Source organism: Nannobrachium achirus (assembly GCF_963921795.1).
Source record: "Nannobrachium achirus genome assembly, chromosome: 12".
Lineage (NCBI taxonomy): Eukaryota > Metazoa > Chordata > Actinopteri > Myctophiformes > Myctophidae > Nannobrachium > Nannobrachium achirus.
This window is the reverse complement of record NC_137832.1, coordinates 62889027-62906526: the sequence shown is the minus strand read 5'-3', so window position 1 is coordinate 62906526 and position 17500 is coordinate 62889027. Positions and strand designations below refer to the sequence as shown.

The window sequence follows — 17500 nt, the reverse complement described above, 5'->3', positions numbered from 1 at the left end:
CATTTGGTCATTTTTTACATCTGGGGGTCCCCCAGGGACCTGGGGGTCCCTGGAGCTCCGGGGGTCCTTGGAGGTTGTAGTTTGGCAGGTAAGGAATGTGTGTGCAAAATTTGGCATGGATCGGGGCAACGGTTGCGGAGATATGAGCAGGGCAAGAGTGTGACGTGTGACTGACGGACTGACTCACTCACGGACAGCCTGTGGAGGTTTTGGCTGTAGGAGCGAGATCATTTAGCGACCTACAACCGGGTCGCGACGTGGTCGGTAGTTTTCAGCGACCGGGTCGCTAAATCGAGCGACCGGGTCGCTAAATCACCGACCGCGCCGCTAAATCGACCGACCCGGTCGCTAAATCTACCGACCTGCCTGCAGTTTTAGGTCGGTAGATTTAGCGACCCGGTCGGAAGATTTTGCGCCCCAGTCGGTCGATTTAGCGACCCGGTCACTCGCTTTAGCGACGCGGTCGGTGATTTAGCGACCCGGTCGGGAGGTTGCGTGGCAGGTTAGCCTAACTGAGGTAACGGTCGGGAGGTTGCGTGGCAGGTTAGCCTAACTGAGGTAAGGTTACTGAGGTTAGGTTTAGGGTTAGGGTTAGGGTTAGGGTTAGGGTTAGTAGGTCGGTGGAAGCGACCACCGGTCGGTGGATTTACCTACCCGGTCGCTGGATTAGCGTCCCAGTCGGTGGAATTAGCGTCCCGGTCGATGGAATTAGCGTCCCAGTCGGTCGATTTAGCGACCCGGTCGCTCGCTTTAGTGCCGCGGTCGGTGATTTAGCGACCCGGTCGATCCATTTAGCGACCCGGTCGCTCGCTTTAGTGCCGCGGTCGGTGATTTAGCGACCCGGTCGCTCCATTTAGCGACCCGGTCGCTCGATTTTGCGACCCGGTCGCTCGATTTTGCGACCCGGTCGCTGAAAACTTCCGACCACGTCGCGACCCGGTTGTAGGTCGCTAAATGATCTCGCCCTCTCTCGGTTTTGGTAGTGTAACATGTGACTGACGGACTGACTCACTCACGGACAGCCTGTGGAGGTTTTGGTAGTAAATGCGACCTACGGTCGCAACTAGTGTATTGTCTGTTTTCTGTCATTCTGGGGGAGAGCTTTTTTCCAAACATTTTCGATACTCTTCTAATATGCGTCGAAAATAGCACATGATTGGATAATGCTACTGTATGTGAACTACTTTTGCTAGTGGGGAACCCCCACCCCTGGAACCTCCCCTCAAGGACCCCTGGGGGTCCCCGGACTGCACTTTGAGAACCACTGGTCTAAACCTCCATGCACTCTGTCCTCCTCTCTAGCATTGAGAAGAGTCTAAAGGAGCTGCAGGCCCGGATGGGGGAGGGGCCCGGGTCAGCGGACCGCCCGCCCAGCCCCTCAGAGTGTGTGCAGTGGCTCAACCCGCGGACCCCCGGCGCCGCCAGGCCCTCCACCGCGGCCCACCAGGAAGTCGTGGACTTCCTCAAAGCTCTGGTAAAGACATTCACATTATACCGTATACCCTATTCTTTCCTTGGAGACCACCCTTCTTACATCTGACAAAAGACGAGACCCCCCACACGAACGTACACACACACACACACACACACACACACACACACACACACACACACACACACACACACACACACACTATATTATATCGTCACTCCTCTTACTGTATCTCACTTTTTCAACTTTTTTATTTTTATTTAATTGTTATCATTATCTTCTATAATAGAGCTATTGAACACCATTTATGTCTGTCTGTGTGTTTTACAATTATTGAACGAATGAAAAGTATTAAAAAATGCGTCTGACTAACCTCTTAAAACTCAATTGGATTGTCAAACGATCAAACCACCTAACTCCAACTCAGGTTTCTTTTTTGTCTGACTAATCAATGATGGACAATTGGACATAACAACTATCATTACTACACATTCACTGGTCAAAAACATCCTAACTCCATTTGTTGGTGTATTTGGGTAAAGCGATGATAATTTAAGGAAGGACACATTCAAGTATCTGACAATGTATAAGCTAAAGTCACGATACCAACTTTTATTTTTAGAAAATGGATTGCTGGTCTCTGCCTGACGGCTACGATATTGATCTCCCCTCTCCACCACCCAGGTGCAGTACCTCAGGTCACCAGAGGAGGGCAGAGAGGAGGCGACCCTGCATCTCCTGATGGATCTGTCCTCCCAGTGTGGCGTCTCCTTCCCCTGCACCTCCTCTTCTTCCTCCTCCTCTTCATCTTCCTCTGCTCCCATGGTCCACGCTGTCAGAGACCAGGCCTCCCTGGAGGTAAATGCATTTCACTTTTCATTAAATCTGAAATGTTTAATTTGATTGGGAATGAATGACAAACTAACATGACATCCATATTACATACCTCCTCAATACAGATCAACTTGACCGCCCTGGGGCACCAAGAGTTTTAAAAAAATAGTGGATATAGCCGATCTACAAGCTCAAAGTGTGTCACACAGCTTGTAGATCGGCTATATCCACTATTCTTTTTTGTATGAAGTTATTAAATTATTTATTTATAATAGTTTACAAAGCCTAATTACATTTTTATTCATAATGTGGATTATAAAGTTCTCAGTCGCCACGACTGATTTCAGTCATTCCGATTCCATAGAAGCCAGCATGCGTTCTATGAAAGCAATGTCGCGCAACAACATTAGCAGATCTACAAGCTTACAACATCTCACAGCGTGACATGTTTGTGGGCTTGTAGATCAGTTATTGCGACCATAGGTCGGAGTTAACTATGAAAACCGGCACATCTTTCTAAACGGGTTACATCACAGTGGTGTGGCTGGTTCAGACAGGGATCTCCATGTATGGGCATGAAATGGATTGTATTAGTGTTGCCCGATCCCGATCACGTGATCGGATCGGCCGCCGATATGGCCGTTTTTATAAGATCGGAGATCGGGGGAAAAAAAAAATCTTTTTTTTTTTTTTTTTTCAAAAAAATATTTTCTGGGAGTACTGAAAGTTACAGGTAAGGTGAATGCGATATGAAATGTAAGCTTACCATAATCACAGTAATCCTTAATCATTTTCAATCATATTCAAGGGCTTTTGGAGAAATGAGACAGACAGAGCACTGCAGAGGGAAGGTGATTGTGTCAGACTCTGTGTACAGCTGGCAGCTGATGCCAATAAGTAGTAATTGGCCCCTTGCTAATGGATCAAAGGAAGGCAATTATGTCTCTCTGCACTGTCAACTAGCTCAGTGGTTCTCAACCTGTGGGTCGGGACCCCCAGGGGGGTCCTCAAATTATTTTGGGGGGTCCCCAGATGATTAACTTAATGTGCAACATTGTTTTCTCTCTCAACAGTAAACAAATCAACATAAAGTTTAAGTGTATAGAGGGTATCTGCACATTTCGAAAGTGAAAAATTAAGGACTTTTTAATACCTCTAAAATGACAAATTAAACATTGGCCAAATTGTCAAATATTAAAGCCAGAAATTGTGAAAATAGCCGATCTACATGCTCACAACTCCTCGCGTTGCGAGGCGTTGTGAGCATGTAGATCTGCTATTTTCACAATAGAACCGTGTTATACAAAATATACTTCCTCAACTCTTCAGGGTCGGGGGTCCCCAGTTAAAATATGATTATTTTGGGGGTCACGGCCTGAAAAGGTTGAGAACCAAGTGATAGAATGAATAGAATTTTTTTTTCTTCTTAATGCCTTGCCAAAAGATCGGATCGGGAAAGATCGGGATCGAATCGGAAGCAATAATATTTGATCGGTATCGGATCGGGAGCAAAAAAACCCTGATCGGGGCATCCCTAGATTGTATGTATGATGTCAGATGTGATATGTCATAGGATTTTCACATAACAAATAACTGATTAAGCATGTTTGGGGTCTCGCAGCATATCTCCCTGTACATTACATGGATCTCCATAATGGTAACTGGTCCGATATGCATCACTGGACAGACGCCCTGAGGCGTCTTACTAGTTAGTTATTTTATGAGATGAAAGTGTATTTGAAGGGGTCAAACTAGTAATGGAATATATGTTTAAAAGCCAAGCAAAGCGGTCTCAGAGTCATATAAAAAGCAAAAAGGTCAAAGCCTGCATCTGCAATGTCTTCAACTGGTTGGCTGTATGCAGAAACTCACTGTTTCACAAATCATACGTATTGGGACTTGGCCTGACAAACAGGTTCTGTCATGAGATTTTATTTAGCTTTATTCCATGGGGAAAGGAATCAAAGATGGCCCTTAATGCTCCCGGCGCACCATCCACTCGTCTGCCAGCGTTCCGCAGCTTTGTCTGTTGTTGTATGGCTGTACGTCAGCTGTAGCGCACTGTCTATATTTATCTTGTGTAATCTGTCAGTGTGAGCTGTGCATTTCCACAACGTCCGCAGTTTTGAGTCTATTGTTAGAAGATGCTATTTTTGATGGGTTGTTACAGCATTACATGCCATTCCTTGTGTCATGCAATTCCTTGTGTCTGCAAATCACGCTCCTCAAACAAACGTTTGGGAGTCTGATGCGTGAAATCAACAAATGATATTAACCTGTGCCTGTTAACGTGTTAGGTTGTTTATACCTTAGCTTAATAATAATAAATACTTTATAGGGCTAGTGATATAGAGCAGTGAAATCATGACGTGACTCACTCATCCCCCGGTTCATGGAAGTAATTTCTCTGTCCAAAAATAAACACACGGTTTGCGTGATATTGTCGGGGAGGTAGCTCTGTATGGTTTATGATAGTCATTCACTCATATTTGATAAAGCCTGTTTCTAGCGAAAATGTAACTAATTTGGCGACAGTAACATTAGCGTTTTCTCATCGTCAGTTGATTCTTCATATCCATATGAGTCAAACCGCATAGATCATTTGTTTATGTTTGGAACACAGTGGGGGGGGCGTGAACCAGGTAGGATGGGTAAATGAGGTCGGACTTCACTGCTCTATTGCTTTGTAACAATAAGGGTTGCATAGCTCTATATTCTGATAGTATTCATTGCTAGAGTGTCAGTAACAGGAGTCCCCCCAAATCTCCAGGTCTAGTAAACAGAAAATGCGCTCGGGATACCAATTTCCTCCAATCAGGACGCAGATTAAACAAGTGAAATTGGCAGTGATGGCACAAAGAAATGAACAGGAGAAAAAAATTGAACTGGAAAAACGTCCGATGTTCACTGGTGCTAGATCCGTTGTGTCGATGGGACAGATAATAAAATAGATGTTCCCAGAAAAAAAGAAAACATTTTAATATGAAAATCTTGGGAAGATTGTGTGGCTTGTGACGACGGGGTCTAATATTTAGTTCAGTGACCATGGGTCTAAAGACTCGTTCAGGTAGCTATGTTCCACGTTCACTCTTCCATTGGAAATAATAAAGATTCCAACCTACTTATGGTCTCCTAAAAAGGCGGCCTGCAGTGCTGCACCTACTTCACCCAGATACAGGAAGTAAACCAGAGATGGCATGTCTTTCTTTTTGCGTTGTCTTGGTCTGTATAGTTTCAGGAAGTGTGGGACGACGTGCGTCTCCTGCTACGGCGCCACCTACAGGACAGGCTGTCCTCCTGCGGTCCAGAGCACCGCGGTCCAGAGTCCAGGCTGCCGCCGCCGGTGCCCGCTGCTCCGTCCGTCCCTGAGCGTGTGCGCTGTCTCCAGGAGCTCTGCTTCCTCTACCCCCAGGCCGAGGTCCTCGCGCGCTATCAGGTACGGCCTGAGAAAACCCTGTCAATGAAGCGCTGTGACACTGCGTGTGTGTGTGCGTGTGTGTGTGTGTGTGTGTGTGTGTGTGTGTGTGTGTGTGTGTGTGTGTGTGTGTGTGTGTGTGTGTGTGTGTGTGTGTGTGTGTGTGTGTGTGTGTGTGTGTGTGTGTGTGTGTGTGTGTGTGTGTGTGTGTGTGTGTGTGTGTGTGTGTGTGTGTGTGTGTGTGTGTGTGTGTGTGTGTGTGTGTGTGTGTGTGTGTGTGTGTGTTTGAATGCGTGCGTGCGTGCGTGTGAGAGAGAGTGGTGGAAAAAGTACTCAAATGTTTTACTTGAGTAAAACTGGAAAAGTATCACTACTGCATTGTAGAAACTACTGAAACTAATAATAATAATACTCAAGTAAAGTCAAAGTACCTGAATACAAAGTACTTGAGTAAATGTACTTAGTTACTTTCTTTTTTGAGTAAATGTACTTCAGTAGCTTTTTTTTATTTTTTTATCAAGAAAACCAAAGTGGATACTTCTGTGAATGGGCGTGGCTTCATTGTGTACATAGGCCACGCCCCTACAGTCCTTGTCAGAAAGGCCAGAAAAATATGTATTGGATTTGACAAATTTTTAAACACATTTTTTCAAACTTTTAGATTTTTTTCATCATTAAAAATGTGTCTGTTGGTTAATAATACATTACTCTGTTGTGTGACAAACTGGGAATACACTTGTTATCATCTTTATTTGACTGAACTCCCCCTTTAATCAAACTACAGCGTCACACAAATGCATCAAAAGTAGCAGATCCGCAAGCTCCAAACGCTGCAAGAAGCGACGTGTTTTGAGCTTGCAGATCTGCTTGTAGATTGTTGTATGTATTATTTAAACCAGTGGTTCTCAAATATTTTCAATTAAGTCATGGACCCCCAATTAATATGTATTTGTCCCCTAACCCCCCCATCTGCAAATATTTAGAGCCAGGGGAGCCCCCGCACTAGATTTGTGTTTTTAGACTGTCGCATTGTGACCAGGGGCATAGTTCCGCCGATTTAAAATGAGCCCAATACGGAACTAAAACTTCCTATGATTGGCCGCTAGTTGCGCTGTTTTCCCCCCCGACCGATTGCAAAAAAAATTGTTCTCCATTGGACCCCATTCATTTTCCCCTTTCGTTTTCTAACCTTAATTAACAGTTCATACATACTTTATGGTTCCTATCGCTAGTTAAAAATTGCCTTTCAATCACGATGATATGCATTTTGTGAAAATAAGGTCCCATTTATGTTAAATGGGATAAAGTTGCGGGGGGCGCGGCCAACTAAACTTATACCAGCCGGCTGTGTTCTTCTTCGTGTGCTGTATTTCGGGAGGCTCCGACCACATTCTCCCATGTATCTCTGCGGTTGCATGTGACCGTTGGCAGCCAATAGCCTCCTCTGGTGCCTTTACAATCTATGATGGCAACACCCATGCCAAGGACCCATATTGTGTCATTTTCGCTGCATAGAAACCAATGGCTTCGCTTTGTCCATATCTTTTATACAGTCTATAGCCCCGTTTTCACTGAGCAAAACTTCTGGGAGTTTTTTCAAAAATGACGGCAATTTTGAAATTCACGCCATGTGAAAACGGCCACTTATTTTGTGTCCCGGCAGTATTGGGGGCCGAAATTTGACGGGAAAATACCTAGTAATTTTTGATGAAAGTACCGTGACAATACAAATTTCCCTCCAGTGAAAACGCATGCCGTGAATTTGCCGTTTTTTTGACAACCAGGTGCATGAAAGGAGCCAGTTAACAGTTTAAAACATTGTATCTGGGATTGAAAACGACCTGAATGTAAATGAATATATAGAAATAAAGTAGGTCTACAGCTTCACCTTGAATAGGGGATTAATTATTTAGGCTAGAATCGCATTGACAAACACAGCAGAAGTCTATTTCTTTCTTTCTCTGGTCATCCATCGTTTATGGTGTCGCGTGAAGAAAAAAAAAACACAGCTAATAATCTACAAGCCCACAAGTGCAACACGTTGCATCATGCAGCGATCCTTTCTGAACCTTCTGAGCTTGCTCATGGTTCAAACTTATTTGTATTCTATAGCCTATTTTTAATTAAACTGTGTGGGTTTTGATACAAGTCCGGTCTGGAGAACGGGATGCAATGCGCTCGTAATGTTGTGATGAAAGCTGGAATCTTTACCAACTCAAAGAGCTGCATCATTTGTTAATAGTTTCTCCTCGTTGCATGATTAAAAGTGTTTTACAGAGCAGCGAGCATCGAGTCTGCATGGTCATCCATCGTTTACAGTGACGCGTGAAAAAAAAGCTAAATCTACAAGCCCACAAGCCACAAGTGCATGGGGGGAGCGTTTCGCTGTTAAGAGCGAGATTTCCCCCAACAGGTTGCATAACGCATGAGCGATCCTTTTCTGAATGTGTTGTTGCATGAAGAATATTTTGTTAAATCCATTTGTAGCGTTCAGGGTGAGAGAGAGAAGAGACGCACCAAACCGAACTGGGGAGACTGTTTTTTGCAGGTCTTTCAGCCCGCGTGTGTTTTTTGCAGGTCTTTCAGTCCGTGTGTTGCCATGTCTGCTAATTATAAGCGACTCTGGGCTTGATTTCCGTAAAGTTGCTTGTATTGATAGTGGCTGGTTGCGGTTTATTTGTTGTGAGCTTGTAGATTGGCAATTTTCAAGTAGCTGATGCGGCGATGCGTATAGTTTTAAAGTGCTCGTGTGGCTAGATAATATCAGTTTTTGGGGCTTATTTTTGTACACCTGGTTGCTTATTTCTCTCGCAAAATCTGGCAACCCTGGTTTTCATGCCGTCACAATGGCAGTGAAAACGAGCGATACCAGTATTTTTGCTGCCGATGAGGGCATGTGAAAACACCCAAAAAACTAAACTCCCGGCAAGTTATGCTAATTATAATTCTTTATTTTGCCGGGAAAATTCCGGAACTGCAATGAAAACATGCCTTATGATTGTGACGCTTGTGAGCTTGTAGACCTACGGTCTTATTTCAAATATCCGATGTATACAGTAATAGGTTAAAAGTGCTATTATAGTCGCTTCTTTTGGGCTTATTTTTCTAGACCCAGGTTGCTTAGTTCTCTCACCAAATCATGTCAGCGCTGGTTACCATCTTGCCCCTGTCCTTCTCCAGGGTTCCCACGGTCATGAAATTCCTGGAAATATTTTGAAATGAGAAAAATATTTTTTCCAGTACTGGAAAAGTTTTGGAATGTATCAAGGCTCCTGGAAGGTCCTGGAAAAAATAGCTATGCATTGTCTGTGGTTATTGATTTTGTTAATACCTCTGAAATGACAAATTAAACATTGGCCAAATTGTCAAATATTAGAGGCAGAAATTGTGAAAATAGCCGATCTACATGTGAGCATGTAGATCTGCTATTTTCACAATAGAACCGTGTTAACAAAATTCCTCTACTCTTAGTGCTCGTCAGGGTGCCGGGGTCCCCAGTTCAAATATGATTATTTCGGGGGTCACGGCCTGAAAAGGTTGAGAACCACTTTCAAACACTACCTGTCTTTAGGCATATTGCACATAGGAGTAAGCGACTCGTTATTGAGCTGAATTATTGTTATATAGTCCTGGAAATCGGGTTAAATATTCTGGAACAGTTTTGGAAAAGTTTTGGAAAAGTATTGGTAAAGATGTGTGGGAACCCTGGTTCTCTCACCAAATCATGTCAGTGCTGGTTACCATCTTGCCCCCTGTCCTTTCTCCACCCAGGCTGTGAGGAGCCAGTGGGCTCTGGACGTCCTGCGTTCCGCACTGACCTCCAGCACCCCGGGAGGCGCGGGCGGGGCTGGTGGTGCTGCTGGTGGTGGTGGTGAGACCGGCTTCGACAGGCTGGCGGCGGGCTTCCGCTGGGCGGCGCCGGCCCTGGCGGCGGCCATCGGAGACGAGTTCCGCGTCCTGGCGGGGGCGGGGCTGGCGGCGGAGCCGCACGCCACGCTGGCGTTCCTCAACGACGCCTACCTGGAGGGCGTGGCCCGGGAGCTGGCCTCCGCCGTGGAGAGGGAGCGCCAGGCCGCCCTGAAGGACAACACCGTGCTGCACGGCGGCAGGACCAGGAAGAGCTCGGCCAGGTCCACGGCCACCGTAGGTCAGTTACTGCCGTCTTCCTTCCCCGTCGTCGGTTTAGGTCTTTGGCAAGTGGTGGAAAAAGTACTCCAATTTAGTAAGTCAAAGTATCAATACACTGCAATGTAGTAATTCACCAGTAAGACTCCCTAATCGGGAGATAAGCTACTGTCAGGTCGCAGCGTGATTTTTAAGGCAAAATGTGTAGGAGCAGTGTCCAAAAATGTGTTTGAAAACATCGGCCTGATGGTGGCGCTAGATGGGACAGATCCATGTTGATGAGATGAGTGTAGACATACTGTGTACCGACTTGTGTGATTTTAGTGCAAAATCTGTAGGAGCAGTGTCCAAAAATGTGTTTGAAAAAAGCGGCCTCATGGTGGCGCTATATGGGACAGATCCATGTTGATGACATGAGTGTAGACCAAGTTTGTACCGATTTGCGTGATTTTAGGGCAAAATGTGTAGGAGCAGTGTCCAAAAATGTGTATAGCAAGAATTGGCCTCATGGTGGCGCTAGAAGAGGGCCATGTAAGAATTGATGGGTGGAGGTTGTGGTTTGGCAGGCAAGGAGTGTGTGTGCAAAATTTGGCATGGATCAGGGCAACGGTTGCGGAGATATGAGCAGGGAAAGAGTGTGACGTGTGACAGACAGACTGACGGACGGACGGACTGACGGAAAGCTGCTCGAGGTTTCGATTGTAACTGCGACCTAACGGTCGAAATGCAATCAAAAATACGTTTTTCCCACTTTTAGAGCATATCTGTAGTGATAATATGGCCATACCTAACATTGGATGCCAAAAAAGTGAAACATTCGAGTATTTGTGTATTATAATGAAACAATTAGAGCCCAGCCCCTAAACAGAAACGGCTTGCGTGATGACGAACATCTTGAACATGTATAATTCACGAGGTCAGAATTGACTGACAGGTGTCAGGTGTCTGTGTCAATAAACGTCATCTAATTCGACTTCAGCGACTCCCTGCGAGACGCTGGTTTGCGTGTCTCTTTCCGATATCTGAGAACGTGCGTCAACAGCGTCATACAAGAACATGTCTCCCCTCTCAATTCAATTGCAAAAGCGGAAAGCAAAAGAAGAACAAAGTAAAAGTGGAACAAAGTAAAATTGGAACAAAGCAATCAAAACAAAACAATATCATGTACAATTAAATGGTGTTAAATGTGTAAATAGAGCTGTGTTGCATTGCAACTTACACGGAAGACTATCTTAGGAAACTAGGAAAACTGTGCCTTAAATATGTCAATGCTTTTGCATTCACTTGGTATACAACCTTCCCTTCTCTCTCTCTCTCTCTCTCTCTCTCTCGTCTCTTTGCGTTGGGGTTTTGTCCTCTCTCTCTCCCATCGCATACAGCCTGCATGTGGTGTGAAGTGCCACTGCCAAGGTTTCCATTCCCCAACACAGTGTTTCCGTTTTATGCTACGATTGTTTTCTTCCGGGCATCTCAATTCTTCCTCCTCATACCTACAGCTGCAAGCGTTCCTCTTTTTTAAACCGACGCATCGGGAGAAGAATACGGTAGCTCGCCGAGAGGTCAAGGCCTCTGTAACTAAACACCGTTTCCAATCTATCTGTTTACCGCATCGCACTTCACCATGTCACCGCTGCGAGACCCGGCCGACGCCACGTCCAAGGTCAGAGTCAATGTTTGCCCCCCCACCCCACCCTCCCCTTAACGTATTCCATTGTATACACACGTAGTCTGGCGTCCAAGGTTCTGTGTGGGTTTATATCTTGGCTGCTGAACATATTCTGGATCTCCTTGCTGCTGCTGCGTGCTGCGCTCACAGTGCGGCACCGAGTGCCGCACTGCAAGCTTGTGAATCTGGCTTTTTTGATTGTCAGTGGTGCTCAAACCTTTTCATGTGAAGGAACCCCAAAATGATATGTATTTGGTCACATACCCCCATCTCAAAATATTTAGTTCCAGGGACCCCACAGAAGCAAAATTTGATTTACAAATGTTAAAAAAACACAGATATTCAATTTAAAAAAAAAATAGCAGATGTACAAGCTCACTACGCGTCGCGTTGTGACGCGTAGTGAGCTTGTAGATGGGCTATGTCTTTGGCAAAGACATTAGAGTGAAAAAAAAAAGACTGCATCAAGTACGTATATTATAAGTACCTTTTACCAATTATGGGTTAAAGCGGTACCGGCAAACAAAAGCTGAATTGATCCCAGTGCATGACGGAGGACGATATCACGATGAATTAAATCTCCACGATACGATTATCGTGAGTGTTTTTTTATCGCAATAAACGATAATATCGCTTATCGTCCCATCCCTAGTTTGGAGCTGAAGCGTGAGAGCCGAGGCTCAACATGTTCTCGACCTTGTTACCTAGCAGGGATGGAATGCTCCCAGTAATATTCATATGTGCGGGGGTTGTGTGTGAGTGTGAGTGTGTGTGTGTGCATGGAGGGTTAGGGGAGAGACATACAATATGTGCCACCTCCCCTGTGTGGCGCGCAGAGAGCGTGGCAGTGCCAGGGAAGCTCACGCTGTGACTAGATGTATCCGTGGGGGACCAGAGAGGAGAGCGCGGGGCGCGCGGTGCACCTCCACGCCCCGCGTTTCGCTTGTTTCATGTGTTTGGCCTATTTACAGCTCTGCTCGCCCTGAGAGAGAGAGAGAGAGAGAGAGGGGGAAAAAAGAGAGACTAGAGAAAGCGTGTGTAACGTGTGTGTGTGTGTGTGTGTGTGTGTGTGTGTGTGTGTGTGTGTGTGTGTGTGTGTGTGTGTGTGTGTGTGTGTGTGTGTGTGTGTGTGTGTGTGTGTGTGTGTGTGTGTGTGTGTGTGTGTGTGTGTGTGTGTGTGTGTGTGTGTGTGTGTGTGTGTGTGTGCAGTGCGGGAAAAAGTACTCACATTTTTTACCCAAGTATAATACTTTGTTACAAGTGAAAGTCTGGAATACAAAATGTACTTGAGTAAAAGTATGAAAGTGTTGACAAAATATACTTAAACTACCAAAAGTAAAAGTACAAATGTTTGAAAATAGCCGATTTACAAGCTCACAACGCGTCTCGATGCGACGCGTTGTGAGCTTGTAGATCATCTATTTTAAATAAGGCTTTTAAATAGCCTAGGTATAAAAATAGGGGCGAAAGTGGATTAATGTATGTTTTATAATATAATCATTTATATCTGTAACTAGTAACTGAAGAGTAAAAGTACAATATTTGGTTCCGAGATGTAGTGGAGTAGAAGTAAAAGTATTGGACAATGGAAATACTCAAGTAGTACAAATACAAAGTACAAATACCTCAAAATTGTACTTAATTACAGTACTTAAGTAAATGTACTTAAGTTACTTTACACCACTCTGTGTGTGTGTGTGTGTGTGTGTGTGTGTGTGTGTGTGTGTGTGTGTGTGTGTGTGTGTGTGTGTGTGTGTGTGTGTGTGTGTGTGTGTGGGGGGGGGGGGGGGGGGGGGTGTGTGTGGGGGGGGTGTGTGTGTGTGCGCGCGCGCTCACGCACAGCACATGCGTTTGTGTGCGTCTGTGACTGTGTGTCTATCTGTGTGTGTGTCTGTGTGTGTGTGTGAGTGTATGTGAGATTGCGTGCGTGTTTACGTGCGCAATTGTTTACTTTTTCAAAACGGCGCATATGTCAGCTTCCCCCCGCGAGATGGAGAGGAGAGTGCTTTTACATCTCCCATTGTTCTACGCACGCACGCACACACACACACACACACACACACACACACACACACACACACACACACACACACACACACACACACACACACACACGCACGGTCTTGTTCCCTCTCTCCTCTCCTCCACCTCTCCTCCACCTTCACCTCCTCCACCTCCTCCATACTCTCCCCTTTTGGTCCTCATACTCTCTCCCTCTCTCCTTAAATCCCAGATGAGAGGAGAGGAGGCAGTCGCAATAATTGGCCGTGCGTCAGTCTGCCCGTTTGATGGCACACACACACACATGCGCACACGCTCGCACACAGACATGCACGCGCACATGCACGCACTAACATCTACATACACCGCTCAGCAAACCGTCACATGTTAGCGGGAGCGCCAGGGACCCGCGCTGTGTGTGTAACCACGCTAAAGTGGAGGCGTTTTGCCTGCTCTGGTGTGTGCTGTAGGAGTGTGTATGTGTACTTTAGTGTGTACTGTAAAAAAAATAATAATAATGTACTGAACCGCTGAAAGCATACAGTCCAACTTCCAGTTTTCCAATACAATAATTCAAAGGGTCAAAAGAAAACCAGGCAAATCCTTGTGTACAAATGACCCTGGTTTGCATCAAACAAAGCTCTCTGTCACTTTCAGTTCAGCACAGCAGATCGACAAGTTGGAAAGGCGAAGCAACAGGCTTTGAGCCTTTGTAGGTGTGCTATTGTGGATGCGTTTGTGTGTGTCGCTGATCGTATGATCGAGTAGGGCGTACAATGAAAAAAACACATTAATACAACCATTCTGCCCGAAGACGGCAACCCCCCCCGACAGATGTAAGGGAGGGGGGGTTGGGCTCCTCCTCCTTTTCACTCTCTCTTCTTCCTCTCTTTTCTGAACCAATCAGAAGGGAACAGCCCTTCAGGCGATGGAACGTAGCATTTGAGTCATGTGATGCCTAATGTTTTGTTTTTAGCCCTCATTAGCAAGGCAGAGAGACATGACCAGGCTGCCTCTTGTACAGAATGTTTGATACTAAGTTGCATATTATAACCTATAATGTTTACAGATACATATTCTATTGTGCTCATTAAGTTTACAATGAGTAATACATAGTTTGGACGTCATCTTGAATGAGATTCAAAACGGAGTAGCGCTGTAATTATAAAACAGCTGTGTTTGGAGGAATGCCAGCAATGGGAATCAAGCATGTGAAAGTAATCAGAGGTTCATTTATATTTAAAAAGTCTGTCTATGTCATCACGCAGCACGTTACTGTTCACAGGAAATAATTAAGAATGGGATATTTAGGGACTTTTTTTTACATCAAAATACACAAAAGAGTTTACATTCTATTTTTTGTTCTTTTTCTTTTTTTGGCATCTAGTGTAAGGAATGCCCATGATTACCATGGATAAGTATCTAAAAGTGTGAAAAATGTATTTTTCATTTCACTGGGTCTTTAAATTAAGAGCTGGGAGAGACAGAGACTCCTGTAACCGAACAAAACCATAGCAATGTGTACTATCACAACATAGAGCTATTTAACACTTTGTTTTAACGAAAGAAATATCACTTACCCTATACCTTTAAACAAAATGAAGACGTCCTCATAAAATGTTGATAAACTTTCCGAGGGTCTTTTTTTCTCTCGTAGGGTCAAAGTCAATTACCGCCCACTTAATGAGGGTGTAAGTGATCATGTTGACCCTCGTTCTGTAGCAGAATCTCTCATAAATGTTGCATGGGATTCAGCAGCCCCGACGCTAGGGGAGGTATACACGCCGTACAGAGGCGTACAGTTCACATCAATAATTTAACCCTGCAAGGCCCAGCGTTGCTTTTTGGCAATGTTTTTTAAATCATTTTTTTAAAAATGTTATAATTAGTTTTCCTGTTCTTTTTTCACATTAACATCACCATTAAATCCTATTGTTTAGTATTACAATGCCATTGGCCACGATATTTGCATATAAATACCCCCCCACAGAGACTGACATTCACACCTCCCAGAGAATTTGAAATTCCAGCGTCTGGACGAACAACATCTCACTTTTTAACTGAAGCTATTCCTCACTAAAACATAAGTAAAATGCCTGTAATATTTTTTTTCATGATCATTAGAATGTCTAGAACACGTGCATATGTTAATATTGTGAAAAATATCCCCAAAATGCAAATTAGAGCATGATTTATGATTTATGCCTATAAAACCTTACAAAAACATTATTAATTTTTTAACATTACATTGTCCTGTGATTAGGACTGCTACAACACCATCTGATTTTTTTTATTTATTTTTTGGCCAGTAGAAATTAATTCGGGCCTTGCAGGGTTAAACACACGCTGCTTCCACACCGGCACACAAATGCTTTACGGTCGGAATCGTTACGATCATGTGTAGTATAGCCTAACCCTGTGTGTGTGTGTGTGTGTGTGTGTGTGTGTGTGTGTGTGTGTGTGTGTGTGTGTGTGTGTGTGTGTGTGTGTGTGTGTGTGTGTGTGTGTGTGTGTGTGTGTGTGTGTGTGTGTGTGTGTGTGTGTGTGTGTGTGTGTGTGTGTGTGTAATGTATGTACTTCTGCGGATGCCCCTGTGTCTATGCACGTGCATGACATTTACAGTATACATATACGTAAGTATGTACAGTAAAAGTGTACTGCAGAGGTAGAAAAAATACTCACATTTTGTAGTTAAATAAAAGTATCAATATTACACTGTAAATGTACTCTGTTACAAGTAAAAGTCCAGAATTCAAAATGTATTTGAGTAAAAGTCTGAAAGTATTGGCATCAAAATGTACTTAAGGTACCAAAAGTAAATGTACAAAATGTTTGAGAATAGCCAAGGTATACAATAGGGCTAAAGTTGGTTAATGTGTGTTTTATAATATTATAATTTACAGCTACAAAGTAACTAATAACTAAAGTTTTCAAATAAATGTAGTGGAGTAAAAGTACAACATTTGGATCCGAGATGTAGTGGAGTAGAAGTAAAAGTATTGGAAATTGGAAATACTCAAGTAAAGTACAAATACCTCAAAAGTGTACAGTACTTAAGTAAATGTACTTGGTTACTTTTTACACCACTGATGTACAGTATAAGTAAGTGTGTACAGTGAAAGTGTACTGTGTGTGTGTGTGTGTGTGTGTGTGTGTGTGTGTGTGTGTGTGTGTGTGTGTGTGTGTGTGTGTGTGTGTGTGTGTGTGTGTGTGTGTGTGTGTGTGTGTGTGTGTGCGCGTGTGCGTGTGCGTGTGCGTGTGTGTGTGTGTGTGCACGCGTGTTAATTGCCGCCTTCGTCAGAGGCGCGATCAACATTCATTCAATAACTCAGAAAAAGAAACAGCATCATTATATTTCCCTTTCCAACGCAAGCACTGATAATTTGCATACTTATGCATGAGAGATAAATATTTTTGTACAACATCAAAAGCGCTCCCTCGTCCCCGTCCCCCCCAATACTTCTTCTCGCCGCCGTGCACGCACACGCACACGCACACACACACACACACACACGCGCACACACACACACACACACACACACTCACACGTGTACAGTACAATCTATTTCCCAACAATCAAGCGCAGGGAGGAGGTTGTGAACTCTCATCTCCGCGTGCCGTCTCGCACCGCTCTCCCGTTCTGATAGCATTGATTTGAATTCCACTTCCTCTAATTCTCCCCCATATGCAGACTTGTTCAGGTCCCTTTAGATGTTGTTCAGGTCCCTATAGATGCAAGGGTGGAAAAAAAACACCTATTGAGCTCCACTAGAATGTTGCTGCTGTCGGACTGATACCTTGTATCTCCATATTCTAACTTTTTGTGTTATTTTATAGTGGTGGGCGAAAAGAAATACGTAAAAAAAATCACTCAACCATTGTGATTGTTGATGCCACACATTTTAAATGTATTCTAATCCAGGACTGGAGACCCCCCCACCCCCCACCCTACGCATTTAGTAGAACACAGCTCTATTGTAACAATAAGGTGTGTGTGTGTGTGTGTGTGTGTGTGTGTGTGTGTGTG

The 17500-nt window shown here is 44.3% G+C and overlaps 1 protein-coding gene across 1 annotated transcript in view; it reads left to right on the top strand.

The window, feature by feature from the left end:
- Window positions 1-17500, top strand: part of kiaa0825 (KIAA0825 ortholog) — a gene marked incomplete at both ends in the record, with an annotated part of 289583 nt that overhangs the window by 15261 nt on the left and 256822 nt on the right. Inside the window, 4 exon segments of the mRNA XM_080738825.1 lie at window positions 1303-1474; window positions 2117-2290; window positions 5499-5702; window positions 9453-9828. Coding sequence (XP_080594951.1) covers window positions 1303-1474; window positions 2117-2290; window positions 5499-5702; window positions 9453-9828 — 926 coding nt within the window.